General features: G+C 43.2%; 1 protein-coding gene across 1 annotated transcript in view; it reads left to right on the top strand.

Annotated features, from left to right (window-relative positions):
* LOC139583762 (cadherin-10-like) overlaps positions 1-7,115 on the top strand; it is a 63,309-nt gene extending 56,194 nt beyond the window's left edge. The window contains exons 9-12 of the mRNA XM_071415202.1: positions 1,133-1,254; positions 1,351-1,459; positions 1,653-1,901; positions 6,020-7,115. Of these exons, the coding sequence (XP_071271303.1) occupies positions 1,133-1,254; positions 1,351-1,459; positions 1,653-1,901; positions 6,020-6,513 (974 nt within the window). The 3' untranslated portion in view covers positions 6,514-7,115. The remainder of the gene's footprint in view (positions 1-1,132; positions 1,255-1,350; positions 1,460-1,652; positions 1,902-6,019) is intronic.
* The last annotated feature ends 13,593 nt before the right edge of the window (positions 7,116-20,708 follow it).

Below are 20,708 nucleotides of genomic sequence, written 5' to 3'. Positions count from 1 at the left end.
TTCATGGTAGAGTGGCCAGACTGAAGCCACTCCTCAGTAAAAGGCACAACAACCCACTTGGAGTTTGCCAAAAGGCAACAAAAGGACTCTCAGAGCATGAGAAACAAGATGTTCTGTTCTGATGAAACTAAGATTCAAATCTTTGGCCTAAATGCCAAGCGTCACGTCTGGAGGAAACCAGGCACCGCTCATCTGGCCATTACCATCCCTACGGTGAAGCATGGTTGTGGCAGCATCATGCTGTGGGGATGTTTTTCCGTGGCAGGGACTGGGAGACTAGTCAGGATCGAGGGAAAGATGAACAGAGAAAAGTACAGAGAGATCCTTGATCAAAACCTGCTCCAGGACCTCAGACTGGGGCGAAGGTTCACCTTCCAAGAGGACAAACACCCTAAGCACACAGCCAAGACAACCCAGGAGTGGCTTCAGGACAGGTCTCTGAATGTCCTTGAGTGGCCAAGCCAGAGCCCGGACTTGAACCCAATCGAACATCTCTGGAAGCACATGAAAATAGCTGTGCAGCGACACTCCCCATCCAACCTGACATAGCTTGAGAGGATCTGCAGAGAAGAATGGGAGAAACACCCAAAGTACAGGTGTGCAAAGCTTGTAGCATCATACCCAAGAAGACTCAAGGCTGTAATCGCTGCCAAAATTGCTTCTACATAGTACTGAGTGAAGGCTCTAAATACCTATGTCAATGTGTTTTTTATATATATAAATGTTGTAACATTTCTAAAAACCTGTTTTGCTTTGTCATTATGGGGTATTATGTGTAGATTGATGAGGGAAAAAACAAGTTAATCCTTTTTGAGAATAAGGATGTAACGTAACAAAATGTGAAGAAAGTCAAGGAATACTTTCCAAATGCACTGTATGTTATTTGTTTTGTTAACTTGCTAATGTCAACTTCAGGGATATTAAAATTTTACCCTACGAGCTCCGGACTACTGCTGTTTTTCTGTTCTACCTGATAATGAATTGCACCCACCTGGTGTCACAGGTCTAAATCAGTCCCTGATTAGAGGAGAAGAAATAAAAAAAAGCATTGTAACTGGCTTTGAGGTCCAGATATGAATTTGAGGGGTCTACTGTATGGGCCAACTAACACATTTTAAAACTTCTTGTTTAGGTAACCCTCGCCAAACCACTCGAGTCCCAGTGTTCATACGGGTCCTGGACGTAAACGACAATGCACCTGAATTTGCCATGTATTACGAGACATTTGTCTGTGAAAATGTCAAATCTGGACAGGTACAGTAGATGTGTGACATCATAATACTACAAATGCTGAAGAAAAGCCTGAAGAAACATATGTTTTCTCATACCTTTTTATTTCACTATCCACAGCTGATTCAGACAATAAGTGCGGTTGACACCGATGAGCCCCTTGTTGGACATAAGTTTGTCTTCAGTATGAGCTTCTCCAATCCAAATTTCACCATCATTGACAATGAAGGTAGCTGAATGTTAGCCTTGTGCTTTTTAATCTGGCCATTATCTGGTCTTAGTGGTATTAACAATTGTACTTTTTTTGTAACCTATGGAGCTGCAATGTTACAATCATTACTGGGAACATTTGTTCTAAACATTAGAAACAACCTTTAATTTCTCATATCCCCTTTTCCTTCCCTCTGCGATCCACCCCTTAGATAACACAGCCAGGATCATCACTCGAAGGGGAGGATTTAGCCAGCGTGAGATGAATACATACCTACTGCCCGTGGTGATCTCAGACAATGACTACCCTATCCAGAGCAGCACCAGCACTTTGACTGTGAACGTGTGTGCCTGCGACAGCCGGGGGAACGTGCAATCCTGCAACACAGAGGCTCTGTTGTCTGCCGGGCTGAGCACTGGAGCACTGGTGGCTATCCTGCTCTGTGTCATCATCCTCTTGAGTAAGTATAACAATCAATCATACTGGTAAAATCAACCATCGCATAACAAATGACACCCTATTCCCTGTTGTTATGAACCAGCTCGTAGCCCGTAACAAAGAGAGAGAGACAACGCAGAAATTAAGAAATTGCAAACATATTTCTTAAACAAAGTAAACTATATCCAAGTAACAATGGTGTGTGTGTGTAGTCAGTAGTCAATAGTGTAAGTGAGTGGATGTATTCATAGATGTTGATAATGAGGGGTGTTGAGAGGTGTTCACACACGCACGAATGCCACCCAAAAATGTCACAACAAAACACACCAGTGTGTTTGTGTGGGAGAGTCTCCTCAATCTATGGGGAGAAAGGTGTATTTATCCGCGGGACACACCCGAGCACAGGCAGTGTCCCATTTCGCTGACGACCTTCCCGGCTCCACCCACCGACATCCAAGAGCAAAGAGAAAGAATGTGGGAGGGTCGTCACACTGTGTTGAGCCCGTAAGGCTTTGGGCAAATGTAGTGCACAATATAGGGATTATGGTGCCATTTGGGAGACGCCCAAATCAAACTCTGTCAGAGAACTTAAGTACTATTCTTAATTCCGAACATACAGTAATGTACAGTAGCACACAGCAATCCAAGTCACTTATTACAAAGCTGAAGCAATTATTCTAGGCTGTGTTGGACTCTACCACAATAAACTACACTGCACGTGTAATGAACTGGTCTGTAGCCACAAATATCCTGGAATGTAATGTGATAACACCCTACGGAGTGAGAAGGGACTTCATTTGCACCCGGTAGGCACTGGCTAGCTCCTTCTTTTTCTCTGCTGTGAGTCCTTCGATAGCACTTAAATCCTCTGTGCTACTTCTGTGTTATTCCTTTGTGTTATTCCTTTCATTATCAAACTTCTTCAACTAAAGAAAGTTTAAAGTAGGGCCACTCACTGAGACATTACTTTGCTGGCTGCATGTGTAAATAGTGTGTTTCCTCATGAAAATGGTGCAGCAGGATGAAAGCTTTTATTATTGGTTATATCCACTTGACAAAAAGGTATTTGTGTTTTTCCCTGCTAAAGTAGGTCACATTCTATTTCCTGGCATCCTAAAGCACCACTTCAGCCTCCTTTGTGAGCTAATGCAGTATGTAAAAGCACAAAGTGCAAAACAGAAAGTGTGCATGCATTTTTCCCCGGCAGAAAGCAAAAGATATGTAGTGCTTATGTTCAAGGGGATATCAATAAGTAATGGGTAAAACAATGACTTTGAACCTGGTATTACACTTGGCCAAGCATAACCCCAGTTCCACCTAAACAGCATCATCCATGAGCCTATTAAGGATGTTGATATATTCAATTATCCAATTAAAAGTCATGAGTGACTTAATAGCAACATAAACACCAATCCACTGGGTTTTGTTTGTGTACTCTGCTTTGCGTTATGGCTAAGAACAGCCCTTAGCCCTGTGTTATTCATGATAATGCACAGGTTCTCATGTATTATTGCTTAAAACTTCTTGAGAATACAGGGGGTGCTATTTTCCCATTAGCATAATTTGCTCTACAGATTAAACTGCCTCTTATTCAATTATTGCTCTTACTATATGCATATAAATAATACCATTGGAAAGAAAACAATCTCTAGTTTCTAAAACCGTTTCAATTTTGTCTCTGAGTGATACAGAATTCATTTGACAGCACTTTCCATGACCAAGAAGAAAAAAGCAAGATGTGTATGCCAGCTTCAACGCTCTGCCTATATATGGTCGTGCCCCCTATGACCCGAAACACACCTCATTGGCCTTCCTCTGGGTGTCAAGAGGACGTCAGAGGAAAAATATCTTGTTTATCTGGGACTGACGTGAAATGAGAGCTAATTCTTTGGCGTGACCGACAACTTCCGGTTCTCTAAATCGTGCGACTTGTAGCTGCGATTGTCTTCTGTTGTGCGGCCATTATGGATGAAAACTATCTCCGTCTCGAAGTTTGTTTGATACATGTGACCAGATCATCGTAATGTATGTTTTTTCAATATAGTTTAATCAGATTATTTGAATTTTTTCGGGAGTTTTGTGGTGTTCCGTTGTCTGATTTTATTTACGTTTGAGAGATCCGTGCCACTCGACCAGTACCTGTGCTAAATGGAGTGGGAAAGGAACAATTCTGAACGGAACCAACGACTCATCTTGACAAAGGACACTTTGATCAACATTCTGATGAAAGATCAGCCATAGTAAGACCCAATTTACGATGTTATATCATATCTGTTGTGCATGTGAACTGGCCGTGGGCGCCTAGCCGAATCTGCCTGGTATAGCTATGCTAATTTAGCGCTACATTTTGTTTTCGTTATAAAACATTTAATAAATCTGAAATATTGTTTGGATTCACCAGATGTTGGGCTTTCAATATCTGTACGCTGTGTATTTTTCTGAAATGTTTTAAGATGAGTAATTCGTTATATGACGTTGGTCTCTGTAATTGTTCTGGCTGGGTCAGCACTATTTCAGATTGCAGCTGCAATGTAGAACTGTGATTTATACCTGAAAAATGCAAATTTTTCCAAAAAAAAACTATGCTATACCATAAATATGTTATCAGACTGTCATCTTATGAAGTTGTTTCTTGGTTAGTGGCTATATATATTTTTATTTAGTCGAATTAGTGATAGCTACTGACGCAGGAAAAAACTATTGGGAGTAAAAAAATCGTGTCCTTTGCTAACGTGGTTAGCTAATAGATTTACATATTGTGTCTTCCCTGTAAAACATTTTTAAAATCTGAAATGGTGGCTTTATTCACAAGACCTGTATCTTTCATCTGGTGTCTTGGACTTGTGATTTAATGATATTTAGATGCTACAAGTTACTTGTGACGCTATGCTAGCTATGCTACTCAGTGGGGGGGGGGGGGGGGGGGGTGCTACCGGATCAGGGTTGGTGACTCGTGAGAAGTTAAATGAGTGTGTGTGCTATTCCTCCTACTCACTCAATAATGCAGAGACCCAGCTCATCTGTTGATGTGTTCACCTGTTCATCTGTGCTCTCTTCCTTTCTCTTTCTGTTCCATGATCTCCGCCCAACTTCAATCTTGCTCGCATCCTTGCCTAGCCACTGATCCCTCGCTAGCAAATTAACTAGTGACATTTCTTCCACTGCATGCTGTGCTTGTTCCTCCTCACAGTCCCCCTTCACTTGTCTGTCTGACACTGGAGAGAGCTCTACTGTAGCTCTGGCTTCTGGCTCACTCAGATTGGAAGTGCTGAAGGTTGAACCCCATGTTCGCCTCTTGAGCGAAATATCATGACATCTGCTCATTATCCGATGGTTTTCTCGCTTGAACCCCTCTGACAGGCTGTCTAATTCACCTCCACTACGCCTCTGACAGACAGACAGGCAGACAGGCAGGCAGGCAGGCAGTAGGCGCTGAGCTGGAACAGTTTGCGCTCCTCCTCCACACTGCACCACACCGCTCCATGCCTCCCCACACCACCCAACACTGGGGTATCAGTCAGAAAGGCCTGGTAACTGGGCCTCTAAAGAGCCACTCCTTCAGAGACCTTTGTAATTAACACCTGGGTGGGAGGCAGGTAGAGTACTACAGCACCTGCTGAGGGGTGGGAAAGAGGAGGAGGAGGGGGATGAGGAGGAGGCCCCAATGTGAGGGAATTGATTTTACTCTCGATTTGCTCCTTTTTCATGAAAATAATGAGCAACAACATAAATCCCATGCTCTCATAGTGCCACTGGATGCAAATTCCTCCTTCAGCTGGCAAGTTTGGATTTAAAGTCCTGCTCAGAAATTTAATTAGAATAAGATGCATTTAATTATGTGAGTAAGGGTAGTCTGACCTGAGAATGAGAAAAGGAAAGGGCTCATTCAAGTACTACAGATTTTCTACAGTGAATTTGATGTTAAGGGGAAAAGCGAAAGAAAAGCTTGTTCTGCTCAATCTTTAATAAAAGGAGGTGAGTGCCCAAGGCAGTGCAGCGCATTTATCACTGATAGCACTGATAGTCTTTCTCTCCGGTGTGTATTCCTGAGTTTACTTAATGACTGACGGAGCACACTCCTCTTCTCTCCCATCTCATACTCAAGTTTTACTCTCTCTATCTGTCTGTCTGTGTGTTTAGTGATCGTGGTGCTGTTCGCCGCCCTGAGGAGGCAGCAGAGGAAGAAGGAGCCTCTGATCATCTCCAAAGAGGATGTGAGAGACAATGTTGTCAGCTACAACGATGAGGGGGGCGGAGAGGAGGACACCCAGGCCTTTGATATCGGCACACTGCGCAATCCAGAGGTGATGGACGCTAACAAGCTGCGCAGGGACATCATCCCAGAGATGCTGTTTCCCTTCGGGAGGACATCACCTATAAAGGATAACGCCGACGTCAGAGACTTCATTCACGGGAGGCTCCATGAGAACGACTCGGACCCCACCGCGCCCCCGTATGACTCCCTTGCCACCTACGCCTACGAGGGGAGCGGCTCGCTAGCCGAGTCCCTCAGCTCCTTGGAGTCTGGAGCTACGGAGGGGGACCAGGAGTACGATTACCTCAGCAACTGGGGACCGGCGTTCAAAAAATTAGCGGACATGTATATAGGGAAGGACACGGAGAGAGAAACCTAGATTACAGTTAGGCCTGTGCTACCGGAGCTCATCATCAATGACGTGTATTGATAATCTCTCTCACACACTATCCTGCAACCCATCTATTGATTCATATGGCTGGTCAAGTAGAATTCATGAATTAAACATTAAACTCACTACTGGTGGTGATATTCCTCGCAGTTTTACTGTTTTTGGTTATAATCAGTAAAGATGCCTTTGAATTTTAAGAAATGTTGTGAACAATGGTCTGGACAATGTGTTTTGTAACTGAGGAGTGAGATAGTAGTCTTGTATACTATCAATGTTTATTGGAGAAAAAAAAATGCTTTTCCTGCAAAGTAAATTTGAAATAGATACATGTATGAACTGCTTTTCCATGATGGACATACTATATCCTATTCGCCATCTTTGTTTGGCAAGCAATGTTCATGTTAATGGTTGGTTAGGTTTATTCTGTGGATCCATTTCATCATATACTGTAGGTGTATGATGTAATAAGGACGTGTACGTTGTAGGGTAACTGTCACACACTGAATTCATGTTGTTTGAATGCCAAGTCATATTGTTTTATATTTATATTTTTATACTTCTTTTATTAATAAAAAAATTAAGAAACTTCACATTTTCATACATTTTTCGTAGAGTTTCAAGTTTTATTAGTAGTATTCTATGAATCACACAGATAACTCCTTGGCCTCTATAAAATACAAGTTGATACATCATATCAGTGGAATTTGATAATATAGAAGTTCCACAATATTCAGCTGACAAAACACATTGTAAATATAACGTTTTCACATCTGAAGTATGGGAAACTAGGCATGAGCTACAACCACAACCTCAATTTATTGTTAGCCACTATGGTGCAATGTAAATCAGATGGCAGTAATATATTAGCAGTATGAGTATTGCTAGGGAGGTTCCACTTTACATATACTGTATGATCAATACCTCTCGACTTTCTCTTTGTGGACAAAAAAAATAACATTATTTAATTTCTTTGCCCAATTATGGATAATGTATCTGCATGCATATTTTGAGACGAGTGGAATGAAATCCAATACAGCCAAATATGTGACCCAAAATGGCACCATATTCCCTACATAGTGCACTACTTTTGACCAGAGCCTTATGGGCCTAGGTCAAATGTAGGGTACTAATGTATATAGAAAATATGGTGCCATTTGGGATGCATCCAATGTATAGCTCTCAGAGTTACAAACATAAATCCCTCCAGTAACAAACTCAATCATCCCCTTACACAAGCCACAATCCGAAACTTTGAAGGATAGTTTAGTTTCACAATAGAATCATTTGTAATCCTATTGAAGTGCCATTGCTTATGGGGTGGCAGGTAGCCTAGTGGTTAGAGTGTTGGGTCAGTAACTGAAAAGTTGCTAGATCAAATCCCTGAGCTGACAAGGTAAAAATCTGTCGTTCTGCCGCTGAACAAGGCAGTTAACCCACTGTTGCTAGGCTGTCATTGTGAACTAGAATTTGTTCTTAACTGACTTGCCTAGTTACATAAAGGTAAAATGAAAACAACATGGGTAGATAACATTCTCATCTCATGCTAATACTATTCCTCCAGCAAGATGGTATATTGATTTATCATACACATGTTGACTGCTATGGACCTTGTGGGAGTCTGTAGTAATAGTATGCGTTCCAATTTACATATAAAAACAGTCAACTGCATTTATTTTCAGCAAACTTAACATGTGTAAATATTTGTTTGAACATAAGATTCAACAACTGAGACATAAATTGAACAAGTTCCATAGACATGTGACTAACAGACATGGAATAATGTGACCCTGAAGAAAGGGGGGGTCAAAATCAAAAGCAACAGTCAGTATCTGCTGTGGCCACCAGCTGCATTAAGTACTGCAGTGCATCTCCTCCTCATGGACTTCACCAGATTTGCCAGTTCTTGCTGTGAGATGTTACCCCACTCTTCCACCAAGGCACCTGCCTTACAACAGGCCTACAAACCCTCAGTCCAGCCTCTCTCAGCCTATTGCGGACAGTCTGAGCACTGATAGAGGGATTGGTGTAACTCGGGCAGTTGTTGTTGCCATCCTGTACCTGTCCCGCAGGTGTGATGTTCAGATGTACTGATCCCGTGCAGGTGTTGTTACACGTGATCTGCCACTGCGAGGACGATCAGCTGTCCATCCGGTCTCCCTGTAGGCATCTCACAGTTCGGACATAGCAATTTATTGCCCTGGCCACATCTGCAGTCCTCATGCCTCCTTGCAGCATGCCAAAGGCACGTTCCCGCAGATGAGCAGGGACAATGGGCATCTTTCTTTTGGTGCTTTACAGAGTCAGTAGAAATGCCTCTTTAGTGTCCTAAGTTTTCATAACTGTGACCTTAACTTCTCTGCGCTACGGATCCCTTTTACGGGATCACGTTCCTAAACCACCGCTAGAATTGCAGGGCGCCAAATGCAAAAATATTACTAAAAATATATATAATCATGCAATCACAAGTGAAATATACCAAAACACAGCTTAGCTTGTTGATAATCCACCTATCGTGGATTTTGTTCGATAAATATTAGTTTTATAACAAAAAAACGCCATTTGGGTTGCGCGTTATGTTGAGAAAACAACAGCTAGCCTTATAATAGCTTGGTTAGCTTGGTCACGAAAGTCAGAAAAGCAATAAAATGAATCGCTTACCTTTGATAATCTTCGGATGTTTCCACTCACGAGACTCCCAGTTACACAACAAATGTTATTTTTGTTCGATAAATATTACTTTTATCACAAAAAAAACGCGATTTGGGTTGCGCATTATGTTGAGAAAACCAAAGCCGTGTTCCGTTCGACAAATTCCAAAAAGTATCCGTAATGGTCGTAGAAACATGTCAAATGTTTTTTATAATCAATCCTCAGGTTGTTTTTAACAAACATAATCGATAATATTTCACCCGGACCATAACCTATTCATTAAGAGACTTAAGGAAAATGGGGTGCCCCTCTCTCGCACGCAGGAACTAATCAAAGGACACCTGACTACTTTAGAAAAAACTCGCTCATTTTTCAAAATAAAAGCCTGAAACTATGTCTAAAGCCTGGTCACAGCCTGAGGAAGCCATTGGAAAATGAATCTGGTTGATACCCCTTTAAATGGAGGTTAGACGGGCCAGGGAACACAGATTTTTTCTTTAAATATCACTTCCGGGTTACATTTTCTCAGGTTTTCGCTTGCAGAATAAGTATTGTTATACTCACAGACAATATGTTGACAGTTTTGGAAACTTTGGAGTGTTTTCTATCCTAATCTGTAAATTATATGCATATTCTACTATCTAGGCCAGAGAAAATGTCCATTTACGTTGGGCACGTTATTAAAAAAAAATAAAAAAAATCTGACACTTAGCGCTAAGAAGTTAATTGCCTGCCGTCTGTGTAAGCTGTTAGTGTCTTAACGACCGTTCCACAGGTGCATGTTCATTCATTGTTTATGGTTCATTGAACAAGCGTGGGAAACAGAGTTTTAACCCTTTACAATGAAGATCTGTGAAGTTATTTGGATTTCTACGAATTAACGTTACTTTTTTGCTGAGTTTATAATGAATTTAATTTACTAGTAAACACAGTGAGTAAAAAGCAAGTAAGCAAGTACCTTTGCCTTTTAAATTGAACTGATGACTACTATATCCAGGAATGTATTATCTCTGTAGAACAACATTGTCATTTTTGGAGCCAACCAAGATATTTAAAAGCACAGTCTGAGGTGTAGGCTCAGGATAAAGAGGGGGACTCCATGACTCTACTGAGAGACCGGACCATACTAGAGTATGTTCGGGCAGAGACGAACCAGGGTGACTTCAAAGACTTAACACGGTCACTGGCCATTACCTTAAGATTTGTACTAAGTCACAAATGGAACCCTATTCTCTATACTGTATAGTTTACCACATCAGGTCAAAAGTATTGCACTATGGAATAGGGTGACATTTGGGACACAACCCTGCTAATATAGGGCACAATGAATTGTCCATGGCCTGATTTTCAAATAGCGATGGAAATCCACTCTTTGAAAATATGTCATTTTTTTAACACATCTGTGTCTAGTTAGGGATGACACATGTTGTGTTACTTTTAACACAATCACCGTGTTGGCACAACGTGATTTTAATAAATGTTTCAACACATTTCGTGTCAATTCCTGGAATGAATGTGTTAAAAGCTGAAAACCGTACAGTATCAACCAGTTAAATTGCAGATCCAAATTGATCATGCATCTACTCTCTTAGAACATATGTTGTGTTTTTTATCTGTGTGTCTAGTGAGGGACGGTATGTTGTGTTGCATTTATGTACATTTTTCAACACAATCATTACGTTAAAAGTAACACACGTGTCGTCCATAACTAGACAAACAGATGTGTTAAAAAATGTGTTGATTTTTACTCAATGTGTTGCATTCCACTTAAATCCACTTTAACTTTCTGTAAATGACTGAGGAAGACATGTAGAAAAAAGTTGCCTTTTATTTAATGAATACAGTGCTGCTCCACATACAATATCTTACATTAAACAAATTCTGTACATGCAAGATATCATTAACGAAAGACTTCAAATGTGTTAGTGCCAGATAGATATGCAGTCTAGGGAAACCAACTCATACAATTTTTGTACCTGAGATACAGACTCAATCATCAAGTTTGCAGACGACACTACAGTGGTAGGCTTGATTACCAACAATGACGAGAGGGCCTACAGCGAGGAGGTGAGGGCCCTCGGAGTGTGGTGTCAGGAAAATAACCTCACACTCAACGTCAACAAAACAAAGGATATGATCGTGGACTTCAGGAAACAGCAGAGGGAGTACCCCCCATACATTGACGGGACAGTAGTGGAGAAGGTGGAAAGTTTATGTTCCTCAGCGTACACATCAGACAAACTGAAATGGTCCACCCACACAGACAGCGTGGTGAAGAAGGCGCAGCAGCGTCTCTTCAACCTCAGAAGAATGAAGAAATTTGGCTTGTCACCAAAACACACAAACTTTTACAGATGCACAATCGAGAGCATGCTGTCGGGCTGTTTCACCGCCTGGTACGGCAACTGCTCCTCCCACAACCGTAAGGCTCTCCAGAGGGTAGTGAGGTATGCACAACGCATCACCGGGGGCAAACTACCTGCCCACCAGGACACCTACACCACCCGATGTCACAGGAAGGCCAAAAAGATCACCACCCGAGCCACTGCCTGTTCACCCCGCTTTTATCCAGAAGGCGAGGTCAGTACAGGTGCATCAAAGCTGGGACCGAGAGACTGAAAAACAGCTTCTATCTCAAGGCCATCAGACTGTTAAAAAGCCATCACTAACATTGAGTGGCTTCTGCCAACATACTGACTCAAATCTCTAGCCACTTTAATAATAAAAAATGGGATGTAATAAATGTACCACTAGTCACTTTAAACAATGCCACTTTATATAATGTTTACATACCCTACATTACGCATCTCACATGTATATACTGTACTCTATACCATCTACTGCATCTTGCCTATGCCGTTCGGCCATCGCTCATCCATATTTATATATAATATAGATATATTTAAAAGGTAATTGTGAAATTGTTAGATTACTTGTTAGATATTACTGCATGGTCGGAACTAGAAGCACAAGCATTTTGCTACACTCGCACCAACATCTGCATGTGACCAAAACATTTTGATTTGATGAGGAATAAATGGTTACCATATCCAACAATAGTCCAGAGGCAATAAAAAAATCACTACCATAGAACAGTTAAACTAGTACAGCTCTTCCACTCACAGATAAGCAAAAATAACTAGCTTAAAGCCACACCCCCACTAAGCCAACCTCCAATAACATTTCCCAGTGTGCCTTTCCAGTGAATTGTAATTACCACCCATGACTGTATTTGTTAGATGGTTGTTGAATTCATTCATTTCTAATTCAGTGGCTATCCCCAAGTGAGTTCCTAAGTAAATGCTGCCATTAAAACTAAATGTCATGAACTGTTTTTCTGACTCCCAAATAAAATAGCCTTTAAAAAAAATATAATATCACCTGTAATAACATAGAAAGGTATGCATCTGTTTGGCATGTCTCTTGTGATACAATTCACAGCAGCACTGACGGATGTGTTGTCAAAACTGTTTTAGAGTTTTGAACGTCGCAGGCCCTTCTTTTGTTCCATGCTGACAGAAGACCTATCTAGCCAGTAACTAGATAACACCAGTCACAGATGAAAGGGGTAAAACATTACACAAGTCAGTATTTATTATGATTTTAGTGGCAAAGCAGATAAAAAAAAAGACACATATGAGAAACTCCCAGCGTGTTGATGTTCTCCAGTTCCACAGCCAGAATGATGTTGCAGTGCAGTTCCCTGTTCGATATATATTCATAACAGGTGTAGGGAGGGTGAAGTCTGTGATTTAAAAAAAATTGTAATTATACAGATGTTTAACAAAACATGCACACAACTGATTTCATATCTTGGTTTTTGTGATAAATGTGAATTTAAAAAAACTTTTGATAATGGTTTTCATACACATACCTTGTCCATAATGTAGAGGCCTATGGGATATTGAGTGAAGAGGTAAGGGAGGAGGATGGTAAATGTGATCTGGATAACATACCAATAGACATACCTTTGTAGGCCTCCTCGTCTGTGTACCTGCAGACACAGACACAAAAGTGATCCGTTTAGTAAGCTGCACCCAATACAGCTAGCCTTCAACACATTCCTATAGCATACATATTCTTACTTCTTTGTTATTAATTGTTATCCATTGAATTGTGTCCAATTTCTGTTTTAGACAGATTTGCAGAAATCTGAAAAAAATAGATGGTATCATCATTAAACAATATCAATTTGGGGTGGCAGGTAGCCTAGTGGTTAGAGGTAGCCTAGTGGTTAGAGGTAGCCTAGTGGTTAGAGGTAGCCTAGTGGTTAGAGCGTTGGACTAGTAACCGAAAGTTTCCAAGATTGAATCCCCGAGCTGACAAGGTGAAAATCTGTCGTTCTGCCCCTGAACAAGGCAGTTAACCCACTGTTCCTAGTCCTTCATTGAAAATAAGAATTTGTTCTTAACTGACTTTCCTAGTTAAATAAAGGTAAAAATGTACATCATTCAAGGGACAAACATTAAATTGATGATATCTTTTCATTTTTCAGTCAAGTGCCTGCACCTGCTGTCCTTTGAAATCCAAGTCCAAATGTTTCAGTTGGGCAGTTAGGCTCCTGCAAGAACCCCACCTCCTATGGGGTTCATGGAAGAACCCTTTGGGGGCAATTTTCAGTGCCAAGAACCCTAAGGTTCATCTTCAAAGAACCCTTGTTGAACCCCACATTTGTTTTGTATACTCTACATACACAGTGAGTAAACAACAGTATATAAACAGAATATGAAGTAACCAATGTTCAATGTCTCTATCAGTGGTTCTCAAACTTTTTCACTCTGGCCTCGCTTACATCACATTGTACATTTTACTATTACAACTTTCAAGAGTAGGTTGAAATCCCGACTGGGGTCTTTAAAAAAGGGGGGAGCGGGAACCCCACACTCTTACTGCTTCCCAACTGTTTGGAAACCACTGCTCTATATATATGGGGAATTAGTCTCAAGGTGCAGGGCAGAGTACCGGGCAGGTAGCTAGTGATGGCTGTTCAACAGTCTGATGGCCTGGTGATAGAAGCTGTTTATCAGGCTTGTGTTCCCGGCTCTGATGCGCTTGTACTGTCTCTGTCCACTAGATGGTAGCAGAGTGGAGGGAAGGCAGTGTGCCCTCGGTGATGCGTTGGCCTGACCGCACCACCCTCTGGAGACCCTCTGCAGCCCGACAGAATGTTCTCAATGGTGTATCTGTAGAATTTGTGAGGGTCTTAGGGGTGTTGAGCGCTGTTGTGCCTTCTTCACCACGGTGATCCTCAGTGATGTGCACTGCGACCCCGTCGATGTGGATGGGGGCATGCTCCCTCTTCTGTCTCCTGTAGTCCATGATCAGTTGCTTTGTTTTGTTGAATTTAAGGTAGAGGTAATTTACCTGCCACCACTCCGTCAGGGCTCTAACCTCCCTGTAAACTGTCTCGTTGTTGTTGGTAATCAGCACATATCCCTGGGGGTCCTCGTGTTGAGTATCAGCGTGGCGGCGGTGTTGTTGCCTACTCTGACCACCTAGGTTCGGCCTGTCAGGAAGTCTAGAACCCAGTTGCACAGTGAGGAGTTCAGACTAGGCCCTGAGCTTATAGTGACGAGCTTGGAGGGCACTATGGTGTTGAATGCTGAGCTGTAATCAATGTCGATGAATAGCTTAGGTATTCCTCTTCTGTGTTATCTTCCCTGTTTTATTCTCACAGTTTGAATATGCACTACCTTACGCAGTGTAAATAGACCACAAGCACGTTGAAATAACTACATCCAAAACTTTCTTTATTTGGGATGTTATTGTACCCCGTGTGAAGTTGACGAGAACAAGTGATTGCCAGTTTCCATGTCACATTGCATAATACATCAGGTTCAAGAATGGCAGAGGGAAAGAATGTTTTCAGAGATGGGTAAGGACCCCCTGGGCCATATTTATCAATAATTCAGGTAAAGTATTGGCATGTGGACGGGATGTGACAGGCTGTGTCAGTTAAGGTGGACCACCTGAGGCATGGAGGGATCCTAGGGGAGTGGGAATGGCTCTCTCCGTCAGTGGTTACTTAAAAAATTACATCCCATTCCTTAATTAGTGCACTTCTTTTGACCAGGGGCCATAGGACTCTGGTCGAAAGTAGTGCACTATTTAGAGAATAGGATGTCATTTGGGATGCAACTTTGTTCCCCCTGTTAAGAGGTTGAACTACCACTTGAGTGGCGGTAAGAGGTGCGTCCAGCGATGCGTCCTGGAGGAGGAAAGTAATGATGAATCAAGCGAGTCATCATGGAAGCCGATGGTCCCGTTAAACACAAGACTCATCTGTTAATAAGAATACATACATTCTTAAAGACGCTGTCGTGCTAGTCCTTGGGAATGTTGAGTTATGGGCTTTTCTGAGGTTGGTTGGGTTTTAGAAGGACCAGTCAAGGTAAGAGAAGCGTTTGGTTTACAAGGAAGGGGACATTTTTGCAAGCAAGGGGCACAAGCATTAGCTATCAGTTTGCTGGATAGTCTAATCTCTCCTTATTGCATTTTGCATTGACCATGGTTTTCAATATTCTGTGAATAGAACATTTTATTTGTCTATTTGCAGCTCTGAGGTAGTCCTTTATACTTTCCACTGTCACATTTTTGGGATATGGCGCACTAGTAAAACATAGGCAAGATATATTGCCTCTTGCCTAACGCTACCCCTCTAAACTCGACAGTGCCTTCTCAGTGCTTTTCATACCCCATGACTCAGCTAAGCCAATTTTCTAACACCCAGGGTTGCACAGTCAGGATGAAGATACTCAGTGTCCTGATGAAAAATAGCCCCGGCAATTCTACCGTCACCTTCGGATTTTACGGTGCGAGAGAGCTGAAGACTGAATCTGTGCCAGGACAGGACACACCAGGGAGAAGATACTGAGCATCATCAGCTCGAACTCTGCTATACCTATCTATGGAGGACCAAAGGTTTTTACTATATATATATTTATTAGAGAGGGGTAAAGAAAGATTTTGTTCGGGCGCCAGGCAGGTATTAACCATGCCGAAAGGAAAAGAGTAGAACAGAGAGAGTACCACTACCAGACCCACACACATCAGCAGAAGAGACTGCCTAGAGTGTAGCCTGTTTACCAGATAGCGAGCGGAGAGAAAAGAGAATACACACCCTATAAAACCCACAGCACAGTCCTTCCACAATTCTTAGTAACCCCACCAAGCATACCTCATACAATAATAAGAATAATGGCAGAGCAATTAAACAGCAACTTCATACAAGAAAGAACCCAGTCATCAACAGAGGATTTGCAATAATTTGTATTCTCTTCCAGTGGAGGAGTGCAGAGGGTATGAATGTGGGGGTGTTCATATACACAAAGGCCTTAAAAATGTCCACAATCTTCTCGGCCACATGTCCTTAGTACACCCCACCTCAACACAGTTCAAATAATAATAATAATAATACACACTTTAAAGCAATCTCCCTTTTAACTACAATGTCCACCCAAATACTTCTGGCAGGGCAATAATAGTCCAGCTCCAATGAACTTCAATGGGAAGTGAATTAGGAAAATAGAGAGTCTGTTGCAGGGTAAAGCACTGGAACGATAGAGGGAAGAGAAAGAGAGAAAGGGAACAAGAGAGATCTTAGCTGTGGTCTTCAGGCCTGCAGGTGTACTGTCTGACTGTCCGATGGTTTGTTGGTTTTGTAGGTTAAAGCTTCGCAACCATGTTGCTACTAATCCATGCGATCCATAACCGTCGCGGTCCCAAACGAAAACAACCACGCAGTAGAGCGATCACACCGATGATTGAGTTAAATACTTTATACGCTGAAAACAAACAAAACTTCTGCAGCATAGCACACACAATCAAACTGTCGCGCCACCCAAGAGCTCCTCCTCGAAGAGCTGAACGAGCTCTCTTTTATTTCCTCCTTCCTTAGTGCTCATGCGCTCTTAAAGTGGCAGCGCACGGTGAAGGCTCCGTGCAGGATTTCGCCACAATTTTAATTTAGATGTTTCATATAATATTTCCATAAATACAGTACCTAACATCTGATTTGGACCAACATATTTTATAACAATGAGTTAGACATGAGGAATCTAAAGAAATGGTAGGAAATACCAAAGTAACTGCCTTAATAGGGCATTGGGGCCACCACGAGCCGCAAGAACAGCTTCAATGAGCCTTGGCATAGATTCTACAAGTGTCTGGAACTCTATTAAAGGGATGCGAGACCATTCTTCCACAAGAAATTCCATTATTTGGTGTTTTGTTGATGGTGGTGGAAAATGCTGTCTCAGGTGCCACTCCAGCATCACCCATAAGTGTTAAATCGGGTTGAGAAATAGATACGCACACACCACAACCGTTTAAACCTCCTATGCTGCTTTGCGACCTCTCTTTCAAAGTCACTGAGATCTCTTCCACTAGCCATGGTAGTTTAATTACAGTGCCTTCGGAAAGTATTCAGACCCCTTGACTTTTTCCACATTTTGTTACATTAGAGCCTTATTATAAAATTCCTCAGCAATCTACACACATTACCTCCTAATGACAACGCGAAAACAGGTTTGTAGAAAATGTTGCAAATGTATTACAAATAAAAAACAATACCTTACATAAGTATTCAGACCCTTCGCTATGAGGCTCGAATTTGAGCTCAGGTACATCCTGTTTCCATTGATCATCCTTGAGATGTTTCTACAACTTGATTGGAGTCCACCTGTGGTAAATTCATAATTTGAAAAGGCACACACCTGTCTATATAAAGTCCCACAGTTGACAGTGCACGTCAGAGCAAAAAACAAGCAGGAATTGTCTGTAGAGCTCCGAGACAGGATGGTGTCGAGGCTCTGATCTGGGGAAGGGTACCAAAACATTTCTGCAGCATTGACGGCCTCCAAGAACACAGAGGTCTCCATTATTCTTAAATGAAAGAAGTTAGGAACCACCAAGACTCTTCCTAGAGCTGGTAGCCCGGCCAAAGTGAGCAATCGGGGGAGAAGGGCCTTGGTCAGGGAGGTGACCAAGAACCCGATGGTCACTGACAGAGCTCTAGAGTTCCTCTGTGGAGATGGGAGAACCTTCCAGAAGGACAACCATCTCTCCAACATTCCACCAATCAGGCCTTTATGGTATAGTGAAATCTCACGATACATGGCCCCATTCATTCTTTCCTTTACACGGATCAGTCGTCCTGGTCCCTTTGCAGAAAAACAGCCCCAAAGCATGATGTTTCCACCCCCATGCTTCACAGTAGGTATGGTGTTCTTTGGATGCAACTCAGCATTCTTTGTCCTCCAAACACGACGAGTTGAGTTTTTACCAAAAAGTTATATTTTGGTTTCATCTGACCATATGACATTCTCCCAATCTTCTTCTGGATCATCCAAATGCTCTTTAGCAAACTTTAGACGGGCCTGGTCATGTACTGGCTTAAGCAGGGGGACACGTCTGGCACTGCAGGATTTGAGTCCCTGGCGCCGTAGTGTGTTACTGATGGTAGGCTTTGTTACTTTGGTCCCAGCTCTCTGCAGGTCATTCACTAGGTCCCCCCGTGTGGTTCTGAGATTTTCGCTCACCGTTCTTGTGATCATTTTGACCCCATAGGGTGAGATCTTGCGTGGAGCCCCAGATCGAGGGAGATTATCAGTGGTCTTGTATTTACATTTACATTTAAGTCATTTAGCAGACGCTCTTATCCAGAGCGACTTACAAATTGGTGCATTCACCTTATGATATCCAGTGGAACAACCACTTTACAATAGTGCATCTAACTCTTTTAAGGGGGGGAGGGGTTAGAAGGATTACTTTATCCTATCCTAGGTATTCCTTAAAGAGGTGGGGTTTCAGGTGTCTCCGGAAGGTGGTGATTGACTCCGCTGACCTGGCGTCGTGAGGGAGTTTGTTCCACCATTGGGGTGCCAGAGCAGCGAACAGTTTTGACTGGGCTGAGCGGGAACTGTACTTCCTCAGAGGTAGGGAGGCGAGCAGGCCAGAGGTGGATGAACGCAGTGCCCTTGTTTGGGTGTAGGGCCTGATCAGAGCCTGAAGGTACGGAGGTGCCGTTCCCCTCACAGCTCCGTAGGCAAGCACCATGGTCTTGTAGCGGATGCGAGCTTCAACTGGAAGCCAGTGGAGAGAGCGGAGGAGCGGGGTGACGTGAGAGAACTTGGGAAAGTTGAACACCAGACGGGCTGTGGCGTTCTGGATGAGTTGTAGGGGTTTAATGGCACAGGCAGGGAGCCCAGCCAACAGCGAGTTGCAGTAATCCAGACGGGAGATGACAAGTGCCTGGATTAGGACCTGCACCGCTTCCTGCGTGAGGCAGGGTCGTACTCTGCGAATGTTGTAGAGCATGAACCTACAGGAACGGGTCACCGCCTTGATGTTAGTTGAGAACGACAGGGTGTTGTCCAGGATCACGCCAAGGTTCTTAGCACTCTGGGAGGAGGACACAATGGAGTTGTCAACCGTGATGGCGAGATCATGGAACGGGCAGTCCTTCCCCGGGAGGAAGAGCAGCTCCGTCTTGCCGAGGTTCAGCTTGAGGTGGTGATCCGTCATCCACACTGATATGTCTGCCAGACATGCAGAGATGCGATTCACCACCTGGTTATCAGAGGGGGGAAAGGAGAAGATTAATTGTGTGTCGTCTGCATAGCAATGATAGGAGAGACCATGTGAGGATATGACAGAGCCAAGTGACTTGGTGTATAGCGAGAATAGGAGAGGGCCTAGAACAGAGCCCTGGGGGACACCAGTGGTGAGAGCACGTGGTGCGGAGACAGATTCTCGCCACGCCACCTGGTAGGAGCGACCTGTCAGGTAGGACGCAATCCAAGCGTGGGCCGCGCCGGAGATGCCCAGCTCGGAGAGGGTGGAGAGGAGGATCTGATGGTTCACAGTATCAAAGGCAGCCGATAGGTCTAGAAGGATGAGAGCAGAGGAGAGAGAGTTAGCTTTAGCAGTGCGGAGCGCCTCCGTGACACAGAGAAGAGCAGTCTCAGTTGAATGACTAGTCTTGAAACCTGACTGATTTGGATCAAGAAGGTCATTCTGAGAGAGATAGCAGGAGAGCTGGCCAAGGACGGCACGTTCAAGAGTTTTGGAGAGAAAAGAAAGAAGGGATACTGGTCTGTAGTTGTTGACATCGGAGGGATCGAGTGTAGGTTTTTTCAGAAGGGGTGCAACTCTCGCTCTCTTGAAGACGGAAGGGACGTAGCCAGCGGTCAAGGATGAGTTGATGAGCGAGGTGAGGTAAGGGAGAAGGTCTCCGGAAATGGTCTGGAGAAGAGAGGAGGGGATAGGGTCAAGCGGGCAGGTTGTTGGGCGGCCGGCCGTCACAAGACGCGAGATTTCATCTGGAGAGAGAGGGGAGAAAGAGGTCAAAGCACAGGGTAGGGCAGTGTGAGCAGAACCAGCGGTGTCGTTTGACTTAGCAAACGAGGATCGGATGTCGTCGACCTTCTTTTCAAAATGGTTGACGAAGTCATCAGCAGAGAGGGAGGAGGGGGGAGGAGGGGGAGGAGGATTCAGGAGGGAGGAGAAGGTGGCAAAGAGCTTCCTAGGGTTAG

This window comes from Salvelinus alpinus, chromosome 8 (genome assembly GCF_045679555.1).
Source record: "Salvelinus alpinus chromosome 8, SLU_Salpinus.1, whole genome shotgun sequence".
NCBI lineage: Eukaryota > Metazoa > Chordata > Actinopteri > Salmoniformes > Salmonidae > Salvelinus > Salvelinus alpinus.
This window is presented reverse-complemented; position numbering and strand designations above follow the sequence as displayed.